Source organism: Cupressus sempervirens, chromosome 6, assembly GCF_028749045.1.
Source record: "Cupressus sempervirens isolate cs-2001-9-10 chromosome 6, ASM2874904v1, whole genome shotgun sequence".
NCBI lineage: Eukaryota > Viridiplantae > Streptophyta > Pinopsida > Cupressales > Cupressaceae > Cupressus > Cupressus sempervirens.
In genome coordinates, this window is record NC_143123.1 from 3,000,899 (window position 1) to 3,013,522 (window position 12,624).

A 12,624-nucleotide genomic window follows, 5' to 3' on the forward strand; every position below is an offset into this window, starting at 1 on the left:
GATTCCTAAGAAGGCAATAAAATGCCCCAAATTACGAGACAATTTTTTTTGTCAAAGCAAATTGGATTTGGAGATACCTTTCACTTTAATTGAGACCCTACAAGCAAGTTAGGAATCATTAATTATACTTAGAAATAAACATTGATCGGAAATGTAAATCAAATCAACGGATTGCTTAAATCAGTTTTGAGATGACTTGACCATAGAAGTGATGAGTAAAGGTGACTTGGTAAGGTGCCCTAGAGACCCCTATCCTAGGCCCAAGAGTGGATATACCATCCCTCTTGGCTTCATGTTGGCCATGGCATCCGTACGAGGTGGAGTACCTACTGTAGTGTTCTTGCATTGTTCTCCTCAATCTTGCCTTTTCTATCTTGCTTCCAATGATTGAACACCCCTATGCATCATTACCACAATAGAGGTCATGAGAAACATTCACAACAGGGTGCCCAGATAGTCCATCCTTCCTAAGCCCAAAGGCGGTCCCCTTTGACCCAATGGGACTCCCCAGTCACATCGCTTGAGGTGGCGTGCTTAGAAAGTCACTATTTTCCCACACTTGATCCCTCATTTCCCCTATAATGGCTGGTTACAGCAGTCAGAAAGCATAAATAGTATTTCACACATAAATCCTGTATTGAAATATTCCTGAGCAATGAAATGTTTATTATATCCAAGGTATTTTGATATGTGTATATATCTTTGTTTTCATATTATACACTGGCATTATATTCCTGAATCACATACATAATTCAATGGAAAGCTGTCATAAATGGATTCATTATGCAATATATATGTCACATGATACTCATACCACAAATCTTAGGTTATATAAATGAGCTGCTATATTTCTTTACTTTAAACCAATGTTGATCTTCCTTATGATCTTATTCTCTTCTCCCATTAAGTGACTGCCACTGATTGAATTTCTATCTTATATAGTCATTGGGGAGTTGCAACCCTTACCTCTTCCTAAAGGAGGTGTCTTCAACAGACAATCTATTACCTCTTCAAGACTAATTGCATGCCTCTTCCTTAGTATTGTGGCCATTGCCCAATGATTGGTTAAGGACTAAAGATCACCGATTGTGTAGTCTCTTGGTCCATAGAAAAGTAAAGAATATTGTGGAAGATGAATTCTTTAATCAGGCTTCATTATTATTGAAAGTTGGGAAGTCTTATTAATAAGCCAATTTTCATACAGTTTGTTGTTCACCTGGTGTCAGATCGGGGGCATGCCAGATCAGATTGGTTCAATGATCATAAAATTAGCATAGAATGACTGAATTGATGGAAGTGTTGATTTTTGGTCTATTTGCTTTATTCCAATTGATGTTTGATAGATAAATGAGTGATTTTTAAATTTTTTTTGATGATTTGATATATTGAGTGATGATTGGGTGCATGCTGATTTGTTGTATTGGTGAGTGATGATTTGGGTGCTTTGAATGATTTCTCCTTCATACATTATTGGTAAACGGTCACCACCTTTCATAAGAAGTCTCCATTTTCCAGTGTTGCATTTGAGAATCGTATATTATTTCCTAACTTGATCTCCATTGAATGCCCTTCTTATGTGAAGTTCTTTTCTTTTATGTCTCCTTGGAGCTTTCATTTGATAATACCCTTATGAAAGGGTTACACCCTTTGGTTATAAAAAGATACACTTGTTTGACAACTGCTGTCCCTTTCACTTCTTATTTTAATCTTCACCTATTTCTCACTTCTCAAATCTCTCTTTATTGCTTTTCAAATCTGCACAGAACCTATTTAAGATCTGCGTACCCTCTTCTTCTAGATCTACATGTCTTATTTTCTCTTCTTCTCACATCGTTCTTCAGATTCCTCCTCTACTCCCTTATCTCCATTCCATTTGATCTTTCTTACCCCTTTATATCTTCGTGAGCAAGGGTCACACCTCTTCACCATGTCTTCTCTTTTCCGTGGTCACAACGTTTCACAATTACCACTCTTTGAAAGGGTCAGAACCCTTCACCTTTTAAAAGATTCACTTTCTTATTTTCTTCCCTTTTGTTCCTTCTTCCCTTGATCCTTAATTCTTATTCTCCCTCTTTCTTCCTCTCTTCATTTCCCCTCAAATGATGTTTTCTTCTCTTCTTTTATACCTGAACTTTGAGGGAGATACGACTTTTCCATTCTTGCTTTTGACCTTCTGTTTAACTTAGCTAAATTTAAATTATTTTAAAATTTTATTCTTTTAAATATTTAACTTTGCTATAGTTGTTTATTATTTAATCCTATTTCAAGAAGGGGATATGAGAGACAAATGAGGGAAAGGCAATAGGCTTTGGAGATGCTTTCACAAGCTCTATCAGAAATGAAGATAGCAAGAAGACAAAGACTCCTAAAGTTAACAATGACAATTTCAAGAAGTCATTTCCTCTGAGGCAAGCACGTACATCCAGGTTCAAAAGGTCTTTCTATGCTTATTGCTTTTCATATGCAAACATTTCACACACAGAGCAAGTGACTTGGCACACACATAAGATATAGTGATGGATGGATCAAAAATAGAAATTTGTATGGGTGGATAAGTAGTAACTATGATACATATGCTCCTCTAATGAATTATAAGGTTATGTGCTACATAAGCAACAATTATGGACATATAGCATGCCATTGCAGAAGTTGGTTCATGGAATCTTGAAGACAAAACATGAAGATAAATACACTTGGACGATCAGAATAATCCAAAGATATATTTTGTTGCAGAATATACTCGTGCGTGTGATTGATAGTGGAAAGTTGGATTGTTGTGCTTATGTTCAACTTCACATTAAAGGTGTTCCTATTGATGTAACAATGTCATTAAAGGTGTGGATAGAAGTATGATGTGCATCCCTTCACAATTAATGTCAAAGAAAGAGAGTTACAACAAAGAGAGAATGATGGCATTGATGTCGGGAGGAAGAAATTACGGAAGGAACCTTCCAAAGAAATGTAAGCATGAAAAGGAGCAAATTGCTTCAAGGATTAAGGGAGTTATCCAAATCTATCGTAAATAATTTGCAATGTAGAGGAGTATATTACCTCAAGGGAGTGAAGGTGTCATATGAGCAATCCGTGTATTGCCTCAAGGGAGTTAAGGTGTCATATGAACAATCCAAATCTATAGGGTATAAAAGGTAGTTGTGTTGTAGACACACCCCATGGCAAATAAGGACCCCTCTTTTTTACCGCTTGCTGAGTTTGGTTTAGTTTCATAGGTTTCGCAATGATTTCGCAGCTCTGGCCATTTTGCCAAGTTTAGGAGTGAGTCAAGGAATGAAATTGAAACGAAAAATCTTGTGCAAGCATTGTGAGTCAAGGGTGAAATTGGAAAATGCTGAGTGAAGAGAAATAAAAAAATTCTAGACCAGCAGAGGGAAAACAACGGAGATTCTAAAAATCTTTGGACAAAGTTGAAATTCTCATGCACGAGCCTTCTCAAGATTGAGTTTCCCCTTCAAATTCGGTTGCAAGACAAGACTTTAATGAAAAATCCTTATCAAGTTTGAATTTCCCCTTGAGAATTTTATGTTCATAATTGAAATTCCATGTTTAAACCAAGTTTCCACCAAGAAGTACAAGAAAATTCAGGACACCAGTGAATTTCCCCTTTGAAGGAGTAGCATAATAACAGTAGGAAAACTTGTGCAAACTGTCTACTCAATGATTGTGTGCTGTTTCATTTGAAGATCTTATACACAATGTGAGAATGTTCAGTATTGCAAGTCTACATTACATCTCATATATTCTGCTTGATGTTGGTGTCTCGGAAGTTGAGTTGGTGCTTAGATCTTTGGTTAGGTGATTGCTGTCACCTATAGGCTAGTGCTTGAAAATGTAATTGAGGTTGGTGTCTCTAGTAGGTTAGTGCTTACTTCATGTTGTGGATTCTTGATTATATTTTTCTAAGATTGGATTTGGACAGTATATCCAAGCAGCCATCCTCACCATGGTTTCTCTCTTGTGGAGTTGCACATAAATCTGGTTTTCATTTGTGCAGATGTGTGTCTACATTATATCATTTGATGAGTTGCTAGTAAATGCTACTACAGATGATTTGGGTTTGGAGCTAGTTGTGATGCTTGGAAAAGATACTAATGATAATTAATATTCATTTTATGTGCTTCAAAAAAATTAATTTACATTCTGATGATTGATCACAGCATGTGATCCGAAATGTTGATGCAAAATAAATTTTACACAATCAAATCCAAAAAACAAATTTTCTCCTTAAGAATGTTTTTGCTACCATCTTGTATCTAATAAGGATGATCCTTTAGTATTTTTTTTACTGCAACATCGATTGGGAATCATATATACACCAGAGATATAAATATTAAATAGGAACTTTGTAGCCACATTAAGGATGTCCACAACATCTTGTCTTGGGAGGATCATCAAACAAATTTTGACTTTTACATAGAAATCCTCAATGGAAAGAGCTTCAATTGTTGTCTGATCTCCAGCAATTAAGGATGGCAAAGGATTACGTAATACAGCAGTTGAGCAAACAAAAGCTGCCTATGGACGACGAAGGCTTCTTAGTTTTCACAGAGCAAAGAGCCCAGTCAGCGAGAGGTATAATAGGCACCAACCTCTAGATTTTCAGGATGACTGGTCCAGTTTGCTTCTGAACCACATATGTTTAAATGGACTTCTTGAGGGCAACATTAATATATGGAGGAAATTAACTAATTATGATACTGGAGATAGCTAACAGTAACAAAAATCTAAAATTATAGGAAATATTGAGCATGGATGCTAACTTAGCATTTCCCGTGTCTAACTTGGACATAAAAATATTCATGCAGGATATACTTCAGAGACAGAGTTTGAGTTAAACATGTTTGGAATGTTTAAACAGGACTCGGAGCTAATAATCTTTTTTCTTGAAATATCCATTTGCTGCCAGGATTTGGCAATATATCAATTCATGGTTTAATGAAGACTGGAGATGCAATGAATGTGTTAAAACAGCTGGTTAATAAATGGAAGATGAAGTATCAGAGCTTATTGCTAACAGGCTTCTGGGCAGTCTACTTATTCTTAACGATATGGACAATCAGGATCAGCAGGAATAGAAGAATATTTAGAGGAGATGCTAAGACTGCTGGAATGTTCTGTAAACATAATTTAGACAAAAAATTTATGCTTGTAATCCCATCACAGGATATGTAACTATATAAATAGCAAGAAATTTAATGTGAACCCATGTTAGCTCTTCTACAAATTTGAAATTTCACGATAGCTTGTTCATTGGTGTCATTTGTTCTTGCTAAAGTAACACACATTAATCTTTCAGTATTGTCACAGATTGATTACATTTAAGAAATTACAATCCACACTAGCAAGAGGGAATACCGCATTTTTAGTGATGGACACATACAAATAAAAATACTACTTAAAGCCCAGTATTAAATGATTTTTGTAATGTTCTAAATCACCCTGGAACACACATTTTAAATAGTGAGTGTTCTATTATAGATAGTGAGTCGATTCAAACATCATATAGGTGCTACCTCAAGATTGTAAATGCTTGTTGATTTACCTGCACCTAACATTGAAATCTATCTGGCAGGAGGAGCACCATCAACTCTAGTAAGCTTAATTGGCGGGAAGCAGTATCGCCGCTGTGCCAGAGACATATTTTTCTTTCTTCAAGTAAGGCCCTGTGTCAAGTCCTTGTTGTGTTTAAATTCACTTTGATGTTTAGCTTACGGGAAAGTAACCTTCATAAAACTTAATTTTACTTGGTTTTGCAGTCCAGTGTCTGTGTGAAGCAGCTTGCATACAGCCTTTTGGAATTGTTGTTGATTACCATCTTTCCTGAGTTGCACGATGTTGTTCTTGAGATACATGGAACCGCACATTGCTAAGTATAAAATGATGCATATTGAGAATCAACTTAGCCACCTTGCAGTTCCATTACCAGTGATGGCTTCCCTTTGTAACTTTTGTTTTCTGAAGCTACATTTCATCCTTGTTGCAAAGAGATTTAATTGGCTAAAGGAGATGCACAAAATTTATTCTATTTCGTCTGGATGACCGCCTAAAAAGTTTCTTGAGCAAAAGAAATTTCTCCAAGGCAACATTTAGTCTGGAAAGCCATATTTTCAACCAAGTTATAAGCACCACCGTTAACTAAACAGATATTGGTATATATAATAATAATATTACAGATCTTCATATTCTGAGGGAATGACAAATATGTCCAAGTTCAGTCCATGTAGCAAGCAACATGTTCTTGGCATTTGTATCCTCCTCTATCTGGCACTAACGTTGTTGGCAGTTTTGGTGTCATGCTTTGTGGGCTTTCTCTAGCTTGCGGTTGTTGCTTGCGGTGTGTAAAGTTCACCCCAGTGGCACATCCCTGCAATGGGATTTCCTTTCATATTCTTCTTAGAAACTTGGAGGATTTTTTGGGTGCCCTCTAAACTTCAGTTTCAAATTCAAATACTGAAACAAATAACATGCCATGTTTAGTCTTTGAGGATACATATTTGGAGCAGGAACCGAGAGTGCCATCCAGAGTTTTGGGATCAACTGGCATTTCCAACAGCAAAACATCACTGCCACTAGATCTAAGCTATTTAGTAGAGGCTGTGTGTAGTTTTGGGTTGCAGTTCAGTTCAGCTGTAATAATATCACATTGACATATTGAATTAACTCAACTCATCCTTTTCAGTGGTGGGAAATTATGCATCTCTTTTCATTCGCCTTTTCCAGGATGCAAGCAGCCTTGCCCATTAGATTGAAGAAAATGTTTGTAGAGGAACAGTTTACAGTATTTTTCCTATACTGATAAATTGTTAGTTAATATAGAGAGTTATGTTGCCAGCTAGTGATTTTTTGGGGGTGGAGTATATATGTTGAAGGTTGCACAAGCGGTATTGTATAGTGTATATACAAATATATGTATTGTTTCCATTTGATTTTCTGTACTGTGGTGGGCAGCCTTATTGTTGATGTGTAATCATCATCCTTTTGCAAGTCTCCATTGCTATCAATTTATAAAAATATGATATTTTTACTTAGCATACTGGTCTCTTTGAAAATGCACAAGCGTGATCATTACAGTGTTTTCTAACTGTTCGACCCTTTTAATTGATTCGTTTTTGTATAGAAGCTATTCACAGCAATCAAAAGTAAAATTTGGATGAAGGGAAAAAAAAAAAAAACCTTTTCTATCAGTTCTAAAATAGAATTTAGTCGTCTATTTCAGTAACTCGAAAATAAATTTAATTTTAGATTTCAAACCAGTACACAATTTATGTTATGCTAAGTTGGGGTTGAGTCATTTTGATCGCTTGAAAATTTATTGATTTTACTTTTCCGGAACGCAAATTAGTGCTTGTGGGAATTAATTGTCATCTTTTCCATGTTTATTGGAGATTTTTCTGTTTATATAAAACATGAATTTAAAAACAATTTTGAAAATGAATCAGTGGACCGCTAAAGGCCTCGAGGCATATCCAAATATTTTTTCAAATCTATGGGTATATACTCAAAGTTGAGAGAAAAACACCATCAATGAAATACCAATAATAGTTTAGTAATAAATCGCAATTAAGACATTAAAAATTAGTTCACATCGATCGGACGACTTAAACATCACACACTAAGGTTTGATTCTTAGGATAAAAGTGTTAAATTGTCAAAATTGACTTAATTTTTCCAAGCTTAATTTCTGTGATGTTAAGGGTGATCCACACAGATGATACTTCTGTAGCTTAGTATATTTTTTCTAATAGTTCAGTATATTTTTATACGAATTGGCATGTAAAACTATTGTTAACAATGAATGCGATTTATTTATAGGCAGTGGTCTTTAAATAATAATTTTGGAGTGGTGATTGATACTTATTCTCATAGGGTCGTAGGTTGTAATATCCATGTGTCACATCCACTCAAAATGTGGAATGAACCTTGTATTATGAACAAGCATCTATTAGTTGCGATTAGTTTGAGTAGTTTAGTTTAAAACAATTTATATAAGGGGCTTTTAGAAATCTGATCATATATTTTATTATAAGAGTTTAATAATTCACTTTTTAATCATTTGATACATGTTTTATTATCAAATAATAAAACATAATGCAGGGACCCTTTAATTTCAAAATTTAATCATGAAGGTAATTATCATTGTGTTCTTTCATCTCTCTTGATAATTGCTACATAATGCAGGGACCCTTTAATTTCAAAATTTAATCATGAAGGTAATTATCATTGTGTTCTTTCATCTCTCTTGATAATTGCTACTTTTCCCTCTTGGTGAATTTATAAGGCCCTATCTTCATTAGTTACATATGTGATTGAGGATACAAGCGAGGAAATCAATTTCCCTCTAAAGGGAACATGCAATCTTGTAAAAGGAGACAACAAAATGAATGTCAAGGTGGTTAGGAAAGAGGTGGCTTTCTAGTTTACATAAAAGTTGTGTAGAGATGGATGCAAGAATGTGTAGTGCAAAGAGCAGGAAAAAAAGAAGAGACAAATTCATTCACAGTCCACAATATTGGGCGATCTATATAAGATCTATAGAGGACACATAATAATATGGGTCTATCTTGTAGTACGAGTCACTTAACTATGCTACAAATGGAAAGTTCTTAACTTATTCCTATGAGATTTGAATTTGTGACCTCTCTTTCAAGAGTACAAATTCTTCATTACTAGACCAACTCAGATAGTGAAAGGAAGTGGATTGAACTTCATTGACAACCTTTGCACTTCAAAAAGATTGTCCATATTTATATTTGTGCCCTTACTTAACCCCACTTTGTTTCATAATTTTTGTCCTATACCCAAGCTCACCTCTATATTATTCCTCCTCCAATACCACAACCAAATATTTGTACTAAGGAGCGATGCTATATACATAACTATTAAAGTGGAGTAAGATGTGAGAAACATAAGAAGCATTTTCCCAATGAAAGAAGGCTAGAGGAAGCCAATTGAATGTTGAAGCATATAAAACAAGTTAGAATCCAATCAAAAAAAATAAAATTGATCAACAAGCTAGGATCCAATCCAAAAAAAATGATCAACAAGACAAGTAGGCATTTAAGAGAAAAATAATGGTGAAGGGAAATGGTATTAGTGGACATTCATACGGTGGAGAGTTTGTTCCAACAAATTTGGGTGACCACTATTGCAAGAATTTATTTTTGTTAGCAACATCTTGAATTGTGCGGATGTTAATTTTCAGTATTAGCATACTATCTTACATTTATCTTGTCCCATTTGGAGGAAAGAAGCTCACACTTCATGGGTTAAGGGATTTGATAGTAATTATCTTCCTCTGCCATAGTAAAAGATGGAGATGTAGTGGATTTTAAAGGGTAAGTCAAGTTTGGAGGTGATTTTACATAGCTCATCTCTAGGAAATAACCATGCTTTATGTTGATAGGATGGTTTTTTATTACTTTCAAAGTACAAAATATCTGCAAGTTCTTTGAATCGTTAATTTTGTGTTCTTTTGAAGTGTGAAGATTTGTGTTTGATAGTTTTGAATTCGTATCTAGTTTGTGTAAAAAGTTGTCTATTATTTGAAATACGATTAAGTTGTCACGAATCTATGTGAATAATACATTTACAAGTTTTATATTCATATAATTGTATGTGAAATCTTTACATACATAGTTTTTTTTATTTTTTTAATTTTTTTAATGTATATATACAATTTTTTATTTTTATTTTTATAAGGTTTCTAGTTGATGTTTGATTTGATTTGGAAAATAAAAACAAAAGGTTTATGTTATTAGTTTTTTTCAAATCTCATTTTTCATGTTGGTTCTCTTTGGTCTTATCCATATGTTCTTTAGTCTTGTTCTTCTTTACTAGTCATCAACACCTTTGTGAAGGATCTAACACAAAGAAGACTTATGAATATATGCTTTCCATTCAAGCATTTTTCAACTTTAGCATCTGCTATATTACATTATGCTTCATTTGAGTTCAAGTTTATTTCAATTTCATGGTTGATTACGAAAATGAGAAACCTAGGGAAACCCCCATCAACCCAACATTTCTTGCTCTTTTGCAAGGAACATGACATAAAGACACAAACTTGGGACTAGATCGAGGAGATGAAAACCTACATATTAGACTTTTGTATATCTAAAAAAGTAGGGGCTAGATGTCTCAACCATAATAGACAAAACTTTTGGGGAAAATTTCAAGTAGCATCCTAATCCCAATTATCAATTATATCCATTTGATGCCCTCAAGCCTAGGTCACCTTAAGCAAAATAGTTTGTATGATTTTGGATCAAATTAAAAAAATAATTTCCTTTTTCCTCTCATTTCCAAATCTATCTCTATTTTTTGCATATCTTCTTTTTGTAGCAACATATATGATGAAAACCTTCATTCTCCTAGCTTTTTCCCTAAATCCAACATTTTGATTACATAATTTCAATATCATTTTGAAATTCCCCAAAAAGATGGTTCTATCCACTTTGTGCTCAATCTCTTTCAATTAGATTTGAGATTGTGCTTTCTAGATCCAATCTCATTTAATTTAATAAAAATAGAAATAGACCTAGTTTCCTAGTTTGCATGCATAAGCTAGTGTACCTTGTAACCCTCTCGCTTGACGTAATACAACTTGTATCTTGTACCAACCATTATGTATTTGACAGTCAAGATCATTATTTTGGTCACATCGAAGCCCCTTCCATTCTATGTAGCTTCGATCAACTTTGTACCCTCTATATTTGAGGTGGCTTTCTTTAGTAGTACCTCTTCTTGTGCTTGTAGTCTAAAAATTGCTTAGATTTTTTATTTGGTCAATTAATGAGACTTGTCTAGAGATAGGTTCTCATCATAAAATCTTGTCAAGATAATGTAACCTGATCCTCTAGTATAGGAAGTCCAAAAACTCCCTCCAAACGTCCATTTTTTTCTTGCTATTTAGTTATATCAAGGTAGGCAGTTGTTTGTGCTATGCTAGAGTAGGATAACCCCAAGGTTTTAAAGTTTGTGTGATCAACTTCTATAATTAAAGTAGAGATGTAGCTTCCTAATATCCTTTGTACATATAATTTTGCTTGAAAATTTAGAGAATGCCCCTAGAGGATCAACTTCATTCACTTTGTAGGTAAATTTTTGTATTTAGGATAGGACTTGTTTGAGGTATCAACTAGAATTTGTGTAGGCATTTGGTTGATTTTAATGTAAAATAGTAAATAATGAACATAGTGTAACTAAGGTTTTAACATCAAGAGTTAAAGTTCACAAAATAAAGATGTGTGTGATAATAAGAATGAGCACACATGACAAAGTGATAATGTGACAATGACAAAGCATATTGATAAAATCTCCCAAGGGAAATGCATTAACTAGGGTATTTTAGCTTGTTTGTTTTTTCCTACTCCTTAACTTCTATTAGTCTATTTTTTTTCAATCACTCTATTTCATCTATCTATAGATGAAATCTACTACAAATATAGTTAAAAGCCAACAAAACAATGACTACTTTAAAGGCTTTCGCTCCTTCTGAGTTGCATATATTCCTTTAAAACTTCATGTTTTCCATGTATATAAATCTTCATATGTCACAATCTATAGAAGTTGTAGAGTTTACCACATATCATACAAGCACATTTTCTTTCGGATCTATAAGGCGATGAAAATACATGACATTCTCTAATGATTTGAACAATGTGCCCTTTCCTTAATGATTCAAACAGAGGGAATGATTATTAGTCCCTGTCGTCAGGCAGGAGACTAAAGTTTTCGAGTAACTTTTACCTATTAGTCTATTTTTCGAGAAACATGTTGGTTGTATGTAATCTTCCTTAACCTATAGTTTGTGTAAATTTTTGTATTAAAATGAATATTTGGAAATTTTATTTCTGATTTCTTATTGGTTGTGCTCATTTTTGTTGGTAGCCTTTTTATTTTTTTCTACAATAAAAGAAAGAAAAAATAAGATGTTTGTTATGTGACATTTGGACAAAAAAGCACACTCCACGTACTTGGAAGCATGGGACAGATGTAAGTTGTGGAAGAAAGACCCACATAATTAATCCATTTGGCACTATTATATTTTGCCTTGTAATTGAATAGATGTCATTTATACTGAACTCCATCTCCATGTGTATTTTATTATAATTGTATTCTCTTGTATGTGTATGAGAGGAAGCATAGAAGGATTAATGGGTGGATTCCATCAACTGAAAAGATAGGTATACATATTTCTGTGTTTTCTAGAGTTCTTTTCCCTTCTTTCAGTCATGCATTGGAACTTTTGTCTATAATTGCTCATGAGGTTGTGCTCATGTTTATTCATGATTTAATTGTGTGTGTTCATGAGGTTGGGTATTGGAATTTATAACTATAGTTTTTTCTTTCTTGTGGAGCTCTCATTTTTGACAATTTTGGATTGAACAGTTTAACATGGTGTGCAATCTTGAGATACCATATTTTGTTGGTTATGCTCAAGGAGGCTATTTTTCTATGTGATGAATAATATTACAAGGGATTTAGGGATAGGTTGGAGATCTCTGCTGTTAAAGCATAAATTAGACTTATGTTTTGTTTTATTTGACTTTCTAGTATTTGTTTTATCATATTTAACTGAATCAATTTATATTGAGCAACTAATTTTTT

At 33.9% G+C, this 12,624-nt stretch overlaps 1 protein-coding gene across 1 annotated transcript in view; it reads left to right on the top strand.

Annotated features, from left to right (window-relative positions):
- The window catches only part of LOC149550689 (phox domain-containing protein), a 120,663-nt gene extending 113,617 nt beyond the window's left edge, over positions 1-7,046 (top strand). Inside the window, exons 14-15 of the mRNA XM_089786248.1 lie at positions 5,588-5,670; positions 5,772-7,046. Coding sequence (XP_089642374.1) covers positions 5,588-5,670; positions 5,772-5,885 — 197 coding nt within the window. The 3' untranslated portion in view covers positions 5,886-7,046. The remainder of the gene's footprint in view (positions 1-5,587; positions 5,671-5,771) is intronic.
- Positions 7,047-12,624: the final 5,578 nt, after the last annotated feature.